We start from the raw sequence: 15486 nt of genomic DNA, 5'->3' as shown, positions 1-15486 counted from the left end.
CTGCCATATTCTTCTATCCTCGTATCTAACCGACCATACAAACCATTATTATAAGTCACCCCCCCCCACTCCCTTCCCTCTGTAACCCCTTGGCACCCAACCCCTCTGGTCGCTTCTGGGCCGTTAATTTACATTATACACGTGCAGTAAGTTTACCCACATAGTGTATCTACAAATGTTCCTCTGCTAACTCTGCTTACAGAACACATTTTATTGTTCTCCATATTTACATAAACATGGATTTTTCAATGCAAAGTAGTCAATTTTCAGGTTATGTTCCTTAGAGATGCGACCCCCCTCTTCGCTTGTCGTAATTTCTAATGACTCGCCATGCACAATGGTACCTTTAAAGGCTTTGTCTGACCATGAGGATGGTTTCCATGTTTATCATCAAAAATCAATTTTTTTCAATTTGGGTTTTCCTATAATAGTGACTTGCGCATTTCATCCTAGCTTCAGACGTTATCAGGATTAAACATTTTTCAAGCTAGAAAAACGAGAATAATCAAAATATTTCATTAAATAATGACTTAAATGATCAAATGGAGGGCCACTTGAAATTACGAATACAGTGCCTTTCAACTTAAATTATTGTCAAATCAACGTTTCTGACCTGTGTTCACTCTATATCTTTGAAATATGTTTGGACGAATTGTTTGGGCAAAAAATTGCCGTACTGTAAACAAGAACTTGTAAAGAAAATAACTTATGTAGTTTGTTTACATTTACCTAATAACAAATATATAAAAGAAAAGAATATTTTTTTGGAACAGGATCGTGTTAAAAAAAACTGTATATTTGGTGGAAACCCAGAAAAAAATGTTAAATATGCAGGCAGTTGATCTCCAATACTTTTATCTACAGGGTTTATTTGTAAATCTAGAGTGAACAACTTGTAATGGAAATCTACTTTAAATACAAACCCTGAAATTTAACTCTAATATCTAATTATAGAATTAACCTTCCNACTCCCCTCCGTCACCCAACTGTCTCCCCACCCCCTTCTTTATTATGGTAGCAGGTGCTGTATTGAAGATAAGTCCGTCTCCTAATTTTGGTTGAAACCTTTTGAATTTACAGGATCCTAAACCACCTCAACTAATTCTAATTCAAGAAGCTTGAGTTTTTGAACTTTTTGCCTATCTTTATAGGGTCCAATAAAATAAACATATTTATGGGTAGGAGGTCTTGGATCGTTAATCTTGAATCTTGAATTTTAGATCTGCAATCCTGGATTCTTGGGTTGGGATCCAGGATATGTTGATTTTGCAATGGATTCTGTTTCTGGATTATTAATCTTATATCCGGCCTCGCCTTAATCTTCATTCCTTGACTTTGTTTCTTAGAATCACGATGTTTTTACTTATATTAAGGGAATACATTTCAATATTTAGTTCAGCGCCCATGCAGAACGTATACTGGATAACTCAATCCTAAGTTACGATCTAACTTAACTCTTTAAAACTGAACTAGCTGTTGTGAATTATTTATGACCTGTTTTGATCAAAATCAATTTATGATTATTGCAAGATAAGTTAAGTAAGTCTAAACCTTCAGCAAATAATTTTTAATAAAGAAAAATGTCAAAAATAAGTTCGGTTTCACTTTTGTGCAACCAGTGCTTTGTTATATCTATAGATTGAATACGTATACGTGAACAAGAAATGTTTAAAAGGCAGATTGATAGATAGTTGAACAGATAGATAGATAGATCTTGTTTGATACAGGGTTGAAAGATATTACTGCAAACAAAGATGTGTGCACGCTCTCACACAAAAAACAAATAATATTTTGCCAATTACTCCCTTTTAAGCTTAAGCCGAAACAAGCCTGCTGGATTTTATAGATGTATAAAATTAGGCCTACAAAAAAGTCTAAGTGCAGGTTTGTAATGTAAAACCAAAGTCCAAGTCATTGTGACACTTTAAAGTGGATCGGCTGTCTAAAAATTTGATGACTAACTTTCAGAGTTGTCTAAATATCAGTAGGATAGATAGATAGATAGATAGATAGATAGATAGATAGATAGATAGATAGATAGATAGATAGATAGATAGATAGATAGATAGATAGATAGNTCATTTTACTCCCTTCCGGTTTTCTTTACTCTCATCCATCCTTTCCATCCCACACTCCTCGGGTCCTCCTCTGCTTATCCTATCATTTTAATCTTTATTCTTCTAGCTTTCTCTTCTCTTCACAGTCCCTTCCCTTCCCTTTCTCTTCAAACCCCATTAACCTTCTCTTACACCTTATTTCGCCTTTTCTCCTCTATTTCCAACATTCTCCCCCTTACCATTACCAACTTCTTCTTCACACATTTTCCTTATTTTCTTCCCTTTTCCAATAATCTATTTCTTCTTTTTATCTTCATTTCGCAATATCATTCTCGATCTCACTCTTTTCTCCCTTGTTCTCATCCTTCTCATCCTCTTTTCCTTCTTCTTACCCGCTTTTCCTCCTTCAAAGTCCACTTTCTCCTTCCCAGCCTCTTCTCGTACTTCAAAATCGCATATCATCCTTCCCATCCTCTTTTCCTCAATACAAATACCTTCTTCTCTTTACCGACCCGTTTTCCTCCTTTTCCGCCTACACAATCATTTTTCCTTCATTATGCCCCGTGTCACCCCTTTCCAACCTCTTCCCCCCTTCCCAATCCCTTTCCCTCCTTCCAACCCTCTTTCTCACTCTGATCCTTCCATTTCTTCCTGATGAAGTAATGATTTAGCCTTTGCTTTACATGTATCTCAATAGGAATCAATTCATATTAATAAAATTAACCCTGTCTAGTTTTTGTATAAAATATAGAGTTATGCCACCTCAGTGTCCATCTACTGTCAGTGTCCAATGTCCGACCAGACTACAGCGTCACGTCTGGTGTCTGTTCAGAACTACAAATATTACATTAAACAATGGCGGATGTTATAGAATAACTTAAGATTCATAAATAGTGTAGCTCCCAGGATCTTGGAGTAGCTCCCAGGGTGTTGGAGTAGCTCCCAGGATATTGGAGAAGCTCCCAAGATGTTGGAGTAGCTCCCCGGATGTTAGGGTAGCTCCCAGGATGTTGAAGTAGCTCCCAGGATGTTGAAATAGCTCCCAGGGTGTTGGAATAGCTCCCAGGATATTAGAGAAGCTCCCATGATGTTAGGGTAGCTCTCAGGATGTTGGAGTAGCGCCCTGGGTGTTGGAGTAGCTCCCAAGCACTCATCGAGAAAGGGGTGGATTGAAATAAGTTCCAGGGTGTTGGAGTAGCTCCTAGGATGTTAGGGTAGCTTCCAGGATGTTGGAGTAGCTCCCTGGATGTTGAAATAGGTCCCAGGGTGTTGGATTAGCTCCCAGGATGTTGGATTAGCTCCCCGGGTGTTGGATTAGCTCCCAGGATGTTGAATTAGCTCCAGGGTGTTGGAGTAGCTCCCAGGGTGTTGGAGTATCTCCAAGGATATTGGAGGAGCTCCCAGGATGTTGGAGTAGCTCTCAAGATGTTAGGGTAGCTCCCAGGGTGTTGAAGTAGCTCGCAGGATGTTGGAGAGCTCCCAGGTTGTATTGGTGTATATGATGTCACAAGTAAAATTACGCTTAAGTTCTCTGCCTATTTGAGCAACCTGAGCTGAGAACTTTTTGCTCCTAGAAGCTCTCTCTATATTTTTAAGTGACTATTTATAATCATTAGATGGTGTGTGCAGTGCAACTTTCAAGAAAATATTGCAAATAGAGCCCGCGCCATTTTTTACTTTCTTCTCACTTCCGGTCTGATAATGAATTATTTGCACAATTTAAAATTTGCAACTGAATCTGCAAAACATTAAATAAAAGTTATACAGTATATCCGTTCATCGCGCGGAGTTAGCTTAAAAAGAGCAAGAGAAAATATCCATTGTTAATCTGAAAATATAATTTTTAATCAGAAATTGTAATATTCATATTCATTCATTCATATATTTATTCAACTACAAAGCATGAGATATTACAAATAAGCAATCACAATTTACTATGCAGTTTGGACCCGCCTAACCAGGGTTGGTTGTTTTGAGTTGTTGGCCCGAAGTTAATTAACGATACTGAATATGATTGGTTACACATATCAAGATATGTTTTTAGATAGGTGAGGAGTTGATTGGAACTAAACAGGGTAACCCACATCACAAAGGACGATATTTCAATCACGACTTGAAGCTCTTCCGATAATGCGATCTAAAAGCCAAATTCTGATTTGGAAGTAGATTTGTTGTTTACTTGAGAGCTTCTTCTCAAATTGTTATGCAAAAATCTTTAATATTACAGTAAATATCGACAAAAATGTAAAGTTTTTTTTTTTTTAAAATGTAATACGAGAGATATATGATTAGAAATATGGTCAGTCCGCCAGNAGTAGTAAAGGAAAAAAGGCTATAAAATTATGTATGAGGGGTCAAATTGTGATCGAAAGTCACAGCTTTCTAAAAAATATTGACAGAGCCGCTAAATCCACGTGCCATCTGTCCATTAATAAAGGAATGTTCCTTTAAGTATTACTATTTTGTCTTCTACTTTAAATGAAGTTTATAATATAATGGTATTCAGCAAATATTTATCAAATGTTTAAATACTTTTGGTGATAATAAAACACAATTTATAAACAAGAAAATATGTTTTATGTATCTACATTGAATTAATTTTTCAAAGTTTAATACATTGTACAATGTACATACAATTGCAATGAAAATGTACGCAAACTACAAAAAAAGTCACACACTTACGATCATCAGGAATGATAAAAAGTTATTGAATATTGATAGCCCCCCGTCCCTCCTTTTCCTCGATATTTGTACCTTTAATGATGATACAGGGTCTCCCAGAAAAATATTAATTTTCTGATCACGACTCTTGAATTTTAATATTTTACATTTTTAAAAACAATTTTATCATGTAGAAATATTTAGAAAGTCTTTTTAAGATTTTATTTTGGACACCCTGTAGGTTAAAGGTTAGAGTTTCCTGTAGTTAGGGTAATGTATTGACGAAGATATATCCAGTGAAAACATATAAGAAAACCAGAGTGGGAAACCACAGTGGGAAGCCACAGTGGGAAACCACAGTGGGAAACCACAATGGAAAACCACATGGGAAACCACAGTGGGAAACCACAGTGTGAAACCACAGTGGGAAACCACAGTGGGAAACCACAGTGAGAAACCACAGTGGGAAACCACAGTGGGAAACCACAGTGGGAAACCACTGTGGAAAACCACAGTGGGAAACCACTGTGGAAAACCAGAGTGGGAAACTCTTAAAAAAACCTTAAAACCTGGTTTTGTTACCTTCTGAAGGTTAGTTTGATATATATATATATACATAAATTGTTAGTTGTCAAACCTATGTATTTGTCCAAAAAAATTTAACTATTGAATTTGTTAAAAGTGCTACGTCTTCTCAAATGAAACCCCGATGAAACACCATGGACTATCTTGGAAACTATGAACCATCTTAGAACATTATGATTTGCCTTAGCATATTATGGATTGTCAAGGATGTATATAACTATGACTTGGAAAATTGTGGACTGTCAAAAAACATCATAAACGATCTTGAAACATGATAAACTGTCTTGGAACATTATGGACTGTTATGGCACATTATGGACTGTTATATCACATTATGGACTATCTGGGAACATTTTGGACTGTCCTCTGGAACATTATCGCCAGCCTTTAAACATCATGGACTTCGACTGCCTTGGAACAGCATGGACTGTATGATGGGAACACAATAAATTACCTTGGAACATTATGGACTTTCAACATTATTATTATTATTATTATTATTATGGAACATTCCATGTCCAACATGATGGAACATAATAAAATAATCATGGAACATTATGGAACATCATGAAACGACAAAACTTAAAATTGGAAAATTGACAAAATAACGAGTTATTTTTCACTGTCAAGGAACATTATTAAATGCATGAATGTGCATTTTGCAATGTGCATGCATGAATGTGTATTTCAGCTGTATAGTTGTACATATTACGGTTTAGCATAAATCATCTTCAACACCATAAAGTGTATTGGAACATCACGACTCACACACAAGACATTTTTAAACGTTGTAGAACATGATGAAATTTCATGGAACACAAAAAGATATAAAAGAGCCTTCTAAAACATTATGACATTTTCTTGAGCATGAAATAACATAGAATAAGATATATAAGAAACATCATAATACATTGGATGATACTATGCATACAATTATAAACCCTCATGAAATATCATAAAATATTGTTGAAAATGAAAACAAAAAATAAATAGATAAAGTCAATAGTATTTAAATGGTCAAAGTAAAATCACGATGAATCCCTAACATCATGGGGTTGGATGTAAATACTTATTTCACAACAATTATAAACCTAAACACGAAACAGAAATGGTTTAAAATGTTTAAGAGTTGTTGAAATACCACATATTTAGGACTTTATCATGTTTAGTATTCAAATTTTAAGGCAGGGCGAACCAACATGTGCAGAATTCGTTGCTATACATTGGCTTAAATGTGGGGGGGGGAGGGGTCATAGGAACAGGGTTAAAGTGAAAAGCCCCACCTGTATCAGTCTGAGTAGATCTCGATGTGACAGGACAGGTTGGATTGTATCCAGGTTCAGGGATTTACTGATTCTAAAGGTAGACGGAGTAAAACCGTCCTAAACTATCAACCTTGGGTTTAAATCTGTATTTTAACTTAGAAGAAACATCGATCCTACTTATAGAATTATAAATTCTAAATTCTGAATTCTAAATTCTGAATTCTAAATTCTGAATTCTAAATTCTGAATTCTAAATTCTGAATTCTAAATTCTGAATTCTAAATTCTGAATTCGAATACTAATTACAATTATATGTTTAAAATTATCCTGTTTTAACAAAGAGATACAAGTGAACATGACTAAAGTCGTATATATGTACAATTATTTTAACATACAAGAAAAATAAAGAAATATGATAATAATTCCTAAACCTCTGTATAAAATGAAACCAGTGCAAAAAAAATAAAATCTATCGATTCTATCAAAATTATAGTATGTTCAATTTAACACAGAGCAGTCCTTTCAATTTGGAATCTGGCCATTCAGAGATAAAAAATATTTCATATCAATTCAATTATTTAAAATCTGTAAACAAAAAGTTTTTTCAATAAATCGGCAAAAATAGTTATTTAAATCTTCAATTTAAAAATGAGCATTATTTTCTTTCAAGCTATACATATATTATTTCATATGTACATAAGTATGTCATATATGTATATATCTGCATACATATTTCAAGCTATACATATATTACTTCATATGTACATAAGTATGTCATATATGTATATATCTACATACATATTTGTTTTATGGTCTATACAGGGTGTCCCAGGAAACATGACAGTTAGTGATTAATTTTAGATGTCTTCTTCCATGATTTGTTAAGCTCTTTGATGCCAAAGAAAATTATAATAAATATCACATTGTCGTCATATTGCAGTGAAATTGATAAGAAAATGAAATATATTTGAGCAAAAGTTTTGTTTAACGAAATAAACTGCAAGAAGTCTTTAATATCTTATACTGTATATGGAAGAAGACATTTAAAACTATTCACCAATTGTCATGTTTCGTGGGACACCCTGTATCTAAATCTATCTAACTATGTATCTAACTATCTAGCTTCCTATCTTGTTATACATAGCACCATGTTAAATAATAATTATTGATTATGTGGGGGGGGGGGATATCGATTTTTCCTATGAAACCTATATCTAGGGATTCATGAATCACGAATCCTGACTTGTGTTAATATAGGGAGTAGGGACGTCCTTTCTATCAAATATCCTTTGGCACAAGCTTTTATTTTCTAATCTTATTTCTTTGCAACCCGATGTCACAGACCTTATATATTTCACACTATGAATTCTTTCAGATCAAACATTCTTAGTTTGAAATATCAAAGGTTTACACCATCAGGGTGCAAGGAAAGTTTGAGCTTAAATTTCTTTGTTGATTCTAAATTTGCAGAATTTTCATCTATTTTGTCATAACTTTCATCCTAATTTTATTATGCTTTATTTTATACATTCATCTTTCATCCATCCTTCATTTATCATCAATTTTAATCCAACTTTTCACTTTTCATCCTTTCTTTATGTTCCTTTCTCCCTTTTCTTTGTTTATGTTCTCCTTTCTACCACCACCTCTCCCTCTCCATCCTTCCTTCATCTCTGATTAAACCCTTCTTTGGGTCCGAGTACTTTTAAGGGTCCAGGACACTGTGTGTTGAGTTCTTTCTCCACCTGCTTTCAATCTCGTCTCCAATTGGTGGAAAATATATTTTCCTCGTCTCTTATTGGTCGAACAGAACAGATGGAGGCAGCTGTTGCTTATTTTAAGAAATGATTACCCCTCGACGGCAGATGGTATTGTGAGGGTGAGTGGGAGGGGGGGGGGTCAACCAAATGACACCTAAAAACAACTCACCTGACCCCAGTTGACCACTGACTGTAGCAGAGAGCAGACGTGTCTAGAATATTTTCTAAGTTTTTGATTATTAAAATCAGAATATTGATTACTCTTTTCTACCAAGGGAATGTTCTAGTGTGACGTAAGCGTGTATAGAAGCCCCGTGATGCCGCCCCGCCGTGTATGCTCCGCATCTGCCGGTTTACGCGTCTCACTCTCCGACTCCAACAACAGTTTTGGCAAACGTGTGGACTGGAATACAGTGGAACCTCCTACCCGGAGTAATATTCGTTCTAACCTCGTGAAATCAGTTCGGTTCGTAGAACCTACAGATAATGATAACAGTGTAAATGAAAGGCTAGAATCTGATGTGGATAACATGGAAGCGTTGTACGCAACTGTTTGTAAACGGAATAGTCCGTCAAAAGAGCGCGGAGTAATTCCACAAGTTCCGTTAAATATTCAACCCGGAAAATACGGAAACATGGAAGGAGACAAAGGTTTCCGTCCATACAGACATCTCAGACAAAATACAGAATTGTCTCTAAGTTCATATAAGGTAATTCAAAATATATTTTCTATGTTTATCTTTCTGACATGGATACACATGAACATATGTCTGCCCTGTCAAAATTTGATAAATAATTATGAATTATTAGTTTTACACATGCTCCATATCAATCCTTAGGACGCAGTGTTATACATCCTTCCATTTATAAATATAAATTTTTTTTCTTCTTGATATATCGTATACATTGGTTCATAGAATAATTTAAAAATACATTAGAGCATTGGTATATCCATACTTCAATTTGTTGTAATTAAAAATGGATTTAAAACTTCTAATTCAAGGACTTACTTTTACTTGATATTAGTATTATATAAATTAGAATTTAGTAATCATGATATTATCAGAATTTTTTTTTTTTTAATAAAATTTTGGATTTTTTTCTGATAATTATGAACAGTCCCTTTGAAGCCGTGGGGGTTTAATCTTGACAGAACGTTTTTATTTTTTTAAATCATCGTGGGATAGTTAATTTCCGACCAATCAATCAATCAATCAGTTGATTAGCCTGCTCCGTCAGAGTGTAGGTGGGTGGGCCCTAGTTTAGTAGTTTACTCATTTATTGTGAAATCTACGAACAAAGTTTTGACACGCGGCCATATTAGATTTTGAACCGCCATGAATCTAATGTCCTAAATTGTCTGAACTTTATCGATAGGGTGGAAACTATTTAAACGATAGTCTTGGCTGAGGGCTCCAGGGGCTCTGAAAAGGACACCTATAATATTTCAAGGCCAAATACTGACATTTTCTATCAGAAAGTTTTCCTTCTGAAAAGGATCTGGTTCAATCTTTTTAACTTTTGAAACTATTTTGCTTTACATCTTAATGAGTATTGAGGAATTTATCTCAAAATTAGATTTAATTTCTCTGACAAATAAATGAATTGTCCTGAAGCTCCATGACTATGATATTTTAAGCTCTAAGGCTTCCTGATAAAGAAATGATTTGCTCTTGATCTGTTTTAAAAGGAATGCAGACTTGACATGTACTATTCTGAAAAGTCAAAGGAACCCTTAAAAGCTTTGTAGTTTCAAGTATGAAAGATGTATTCAGAATTTCTCTTTCAAAATTGATTATATTTAATTGTGGCTTAGAGGAAAGGAACTGGGTTTTGCCAAAAACTCAATTCTTCTAATCCCTTTATCTTGTCAACCTAATGGTTTACACCTTAGATATTTCAAGCTCAGGAATTTAATCTAGCAGAATAAATATTTTGAAATATCAAAGGTCTACGACATTGGATTGCAAAGATAAAGGGAAGAAAACATCAGAGTTTGTTGCTAAAACTGGAAAATTTAAGCTTATTTACCTTAATATTTATTAGATAAAGGTATGTAAAAAAGGTATTATTGTGAATTGAACATGTTCCCCTTTAAATTTAAATTACGTGGACAGTCCCTTTAAGTCAATCAAAGTTCTAATTGACGTTTAATCTATACATTGATCTTTAAATGGTCTCTAAATAAATTGGACAGGACTGGATTGACAGGTTTTAATGGAAAATCATTGATCTCATTCTAAGATATCTCAAGTTTCTAAAATAGAAATGTTTAATTTGAACCGCTTTGAAACCGCAGTATTTGAATAGAGTCCATTTTAAGGGTCAAATATCCTAAACGTTTAAATATAAAGCCCCAAAGATGGCGCTTTAAGGGAAACTGAAGATTAGTTCTGCTTGTCTAATAATTTCAATTTTTCAGGGTGAATACTGTCCCGAGATCCTTCAACGGCAGATGCAAGTGTTGGAGAACAGATACGGCGGAAGATATACGGCGCATAGAGCCGCCACGGTTATACAGTCCTACTGGAGAGATTATATCCTTAGGAGTAAATTTTCACGGGTTCTTAATCTTGCGAAGACGATCGAAAATCCTTCTTTCAGACGGAGAAGTATATTTGCTGAGACGGATGATCTTCATATCTCCGAGGTTGAGATTAATGTAGATTCTGGAGATGTCGTTCAGGTTCAGAATGATTTAGGACTAAGCCCTGCAGCTCGGCATATTAACAATAGAAGAAGAGGAACTGTAAACAGATCCTCTTCTCTCCGGGACCATAGAAGATCTGGCTCCTGGAGCGGATTTGAGCCTATTGAGAGACCCGGAGAAAAACCATGTTACTGTGGGAGAGAGGAGCAAGATGGCAAGGTTGAGCATGCTAGATCTAGCTCAGGGCAAGATCTTGGTTCCAGTTCCAGGCCCAGGACTGCTGCAGATCTTCAGAACAAGATGAATCAGAATAGAGATGAGACCAGGCAGTTTTATCGTCCTCCAGCCTCACCTACAGGTTCTCCTGTACCCCCCTGTCCTCCCCTGAGAGGAGAGGATTTCTATCCTGATCCTGAACCTGTCTATCTCGCTAGAGACTCTCTTTATTGTTCAGTTAGACGTCCTCGACGCCTCCCTCCCCGTCCACCACAGAGGACGGTTTCATTCCTGGGTTCGGAGCAGCAAACCTCTCCGGAGTCTCGTCTAATCTCCTTGTCAGATTCCATCCTACCCAGAGCAAACCCAGTCAATCCGTCTTGTGAAAACCGGGTTAAAGAGCAAAATTTACATCTCCGATCTATCTCTAGTCCCAACCAGGGGGTGTGTAAAGCTCCAATGAGAAATGAAAGCAGTGCCAAGTGTTCTCCGCTCCCCCCTCCGCCTTATATACCTCCACCTCATATCAAAAACAGTTCTGAGCCTCTTCCGCCTCCGCCAACAGATATGCTTCTACCCCGTCTTCCTTGTGACAGTGTTTCTTCCATAGACAGCGGATTCAGATCATCTTGCTCCGAGAGTACCTCAAGTACAGAGACGGAATCCGTCCCATCTACTCCTCATCAGGTTTTTACTGAGATTCCTGAGGATCCCTATAGCTATTGGGTGAGCTCTCCAACCTTCCTGACTAGTCCGGAGTCAGCCCATTTCTACAGGTCTACAGTTATACCCAGAGACGTCTCAGATTTATCCCCCTGCAATGCTCCAAACTGTTGTTGTGATAAATCTAAATCTAAAATTTACGAAACCTATCAGGATATTTATGGTTCGATCAATAATTCATCACATGAACATTTAACCAGAGGATCCAGGTTCCCCTCGGACCAATTTTATGGTTCCAGGGCCCCTGTGGAGCAGAACAAATTAAAGAAAACTGTTCGTATCCAGCTGCCAGCTTCAGACCAGGAGAATGAGACAGAGGATGATGAAACTGTAAGAAGAAGATATTACAGGGTAGGTCTCAACCTGTTCAACACCAACCCGGACCGAGGAATCAATTATCTCTCTAAGAGGGATTTTATAGAGTTAACCCCTCCTGCAGTTGCCAAGTTTCTGATAGGACGGAAAGGATTGTCCAAGAAAATGGTCGGAGAGTATATTTGCAATTTGCAGAAACCATTCAACTTGGCAGTATTGCATTGTATGATTTACGACATGGATTTCTCCGGTCTGCATCTAGATATTGCACTTCGACAGCTTCTCTCAGAGGTTCATATACCCGGAGAAGCACAGAAGATTGAAAAACTGGTCGAGGTGTTCTCCAGGAGGTATATTGAGTGCAACCAGATGTTTGTATCTGGGTTTAACTCTCCTGATACTATCTTCATCCTGAGCTACGCTATGGTGCTCCTCAACACCGACCTACACAACAACTCCATCAAACCGGAGCGGAAAATGCGCCAGGATGGATTTCTCCGAAATCTGCGAGGGATCGACAACGGAGCAGATGTGGATCCGGATATGCTCAGAGGGATCTACGACCGGATCAAGACTACAGAGTTTAAGGAAGGCCCGGATCATGTATCCCAGGTGAGCCGGGTTCAAGAGACTATAACTGGATCAAAGAGACCTAAACTGAACACAACCTGGAGAAGGTTGGTTTGCTTCTGCAGGGTTGCTGAGGTCGGAGATATGCACAGGAAGGAGAAGAAGGATGCTCACCAGCGTGGTATATTTCTCTTCAACGATCTTCTTGTAGTTACCAAGACGGAGAAGAGTCGGAAAAAGCAGATTCATCAGTTTAGGAGCAGTGTAAACCTGGCAGGACTCAGAGTAAACATGTTCAGAACTACTCATCATCAGTTCGGAGTTCAGCTGCAGGAGAAGTTAAACGGCAGGATGGCTGCAACCTTCTCTTGCCGGTCATACAACGATCAGCAGAGGTTTGTTGGAGATCTACAGGAGAGTATTGCAGAGGTGGAGGAGATGGAGAGAGCAAGATTGTTTCTTTAATAACTCCGGGTACCCTTGATACCACTTTAAACCCTGTATCTCCAGGTTCCCTTGATACCAATACAACCCCTTTTATCTCCAGGCTCCCAGGAAACTACTTTAAACCCTGTATCTCCAGGTTCCCTTTACACCACTAAAAAGTCTGTATATCCAGGTTCCCATGATACCACTATAAACCCTGTATCTCCAGGTTCCTTTGAAACCACTATAAACCCTGTGATAGCCAGAAAAAAGAACAAATTGAAATTATTAGTGACGCAAAGATGAAAGTTATTGCCCCAGATTTTTATGTATTTTTCAAAGTTAATAAATTTGTATATCATTATATTTTAATTTTTCTATATAGCTGCAATCAATTAGTTTCTATTTTAAAGTGAGGTTTAAAATGAAACATGAACGGAAACATTTAAAAGATGCTTCATTAGTTCAAATTAATTAAGTATGAGACATGGTTACCATAAAGAAATAATACTGTTAAGACGAAATAAAACACTTAAAAATATGACGTTTTTAAGGGTAAATTTGGTTGCTTTGGTCCTTCATTAACTATTATAATCATTTGGCAAAGAAAGAAACATCTTAATAGTTGTGGGAAATCAAAAATATAAGGAAACAAATAGAGTATTAATTCCGTACAGTCCTCTCTGAAGTCTTATCTTTTGTGGGTAACCCTGAACGAAAAAGTTTGATCTATGAAAATACTTTTAAGATGAAACCAAAAGTCAAGAAGTAAACGTAGAAAGTCATAATTCAAATTTTTTGTCTTGTTTTTTAATTTTCTAAATGGCATGAAAACATAATTTCAATTGTGACGCTCCAATTATTGAGTGGAATTTCCGATTCACAACGGTACCCTTAAAAGCTTTGTCTTATCAAGTATGAATTAGATCTCCATGATAGCAATTTTGAAAACTGATTATTTTCAATTGGGGCATCTCTATAGCAAAAGTGACTTGTACATTTCTACTTCAGAAAATCACAATAGGAAATATCAGAATTAACACTCTTCAAGGTAGAAAGACGACGTTATTTTACCCTTTTTCTGTTTCATAATTATTTTGATTTATTTTCGTCCATTTCTTTTTAAAAAATTTAATTTTAAAATTGTCAGTTTTCTATTCTGTGTGCATATTCAAAAATCAAAAAGTAATACGATTTTTTATTTCAGGGAAAAAATATTGGCAAAAAACTTTTGAATTATGCATTTAAAAAAGTGTCTTGCGCATTTTAACTGCAGGAAAGCGATATAGAAATTATCATAATTAAACTACTTTTTTGATCAGATAAAAGTTTTGCTCCATAATTTTACTCAGATAAAAGGTTTGTTGTTAATTTACATGAAATTACGCTAACAGTCCCTTTATTTCAGAGCCGGGGAGTGGTAAGTTTGTTGACATATTGCTATTTTCTTCTTCATAAATGATGTATTTATTTTTAATGAAAATTAACTTTTTAAATTTTCTTTGAACACTTTTTTATTTTATTTTGTCTGGTCTTTTTTTGTGTCCACACTCACCCCGGATTAACCAGAGTGCGCAGCATTCGGTTTCTTCTATTTGAAATCAAACGTATTTTGGTCTATAATTCAACAATCTTTTTCAGATTTGTTTATTCTAAACTTTTTCATTCAAAATGCATAGGCTGACAAAAAGTATCCAAGACAGAAGGCTAAACAATTATGTTTAATGGGTCAAATTGTGATCGAAAGTCACAGCTTTCTGGAATAACAGAACCGTTAAATCCACGTGCATTGTATAAAAGGTTCAGGCGCCCAACTAGACATTTTGTTAGGAGGGGGTTGTTAAATGTACAATTGCAGTTATACCGCCCCTGTGTCCCCTATATGTAGGTATAGACTGATATAAAGTGCATCTAGAGGTTTAATAAATAATGTAGAATTGTTGAGATCTACTAATACGGGTTTACTGGGGGTTTAACAGGATTTAGATTTAATCATTTAAAAAAATTACAGTAATATCTCCCCCCCCCATAAATGTAATATATTCATTATTCCAGTATATTATACAAATATATTTGGCCGGAATTGAAATGTTGATCGGCCTATGTTGGCCGGAATTGAAATGTTAATCGGCCTATGTTGGCCGGAATTGAAATGTTGATCTGCCTATGTTGGCCGGAATTGAAATGTTGATCGGCCTATGTTTGCCGGAATTGAAATGTTGATCGGCCTATATTGGCCGGAATTTAAATGTTGATAG

The 15486-nt window shown here is 36.1% G+C and overlaps 1 protein-coding gene across 1 annotated transcript; it reads left to right on the top strand.

Annotated features, from left to right (window-relative positions):
* The first annotated feature begins 8463 nt into the window (after positions 1 to 8463).
* On the top strand, positions 8464 to 13594 carry LOC111702004 (uncharacterized). The gene is made up of 2 exons (XM_023473522.1): positions 8464 to 9038; positions 10751 to 13594. Exons 1-2 carry the CDS (start codon positions 8646 to 8648, stop codon positions 13265 to 13267), a joined length of 2910 nt encoding a protein of 969 aa, XP_023329290.1. The 5' UTR covers positions 8464 to 8645; the 3' UTR covers positions 13268 to 13594.
* Positions 13595 to 15486: the final 1892 nt, after the last annotated feature.

The sequence above is a fragment of the Eurytemora carolleeae genome, unplaced genomic scaffold (assembly GCF_000591075.1).
Source record: "Eurytemora carolleeae unplaced genomic scaffold, Eaff_2.0 scaffold433, whole genome shotgun sequence".
Taxonomy (NCBI): domain Eukaryota; kingdom Metazoa; phylum Arthropoda; class Copepoda; order Calanoida; family Temoridae; genus Eurytemora; species Eurytemora carolleeae.
This window is presented reverse-complemented; position numbering and strand designations above follow the sequence as displayed.

Coding starts and splice junctions, on each gene's coding strand:
- LOC111702004 (XM_023473522.1), top strand. CDS start 8,646: ATGCCGCCCCGCCGTGTATGCTCCGCATCTGCCGGTTTACGCGTCTCA. Junction 9,039..10,750: donor TGTCTCTAAGTTCATATAAG/GTAATTCAAAAT, acceptor TCAATTTTTCAG/GGTGAATACTGTCCCGAGAT.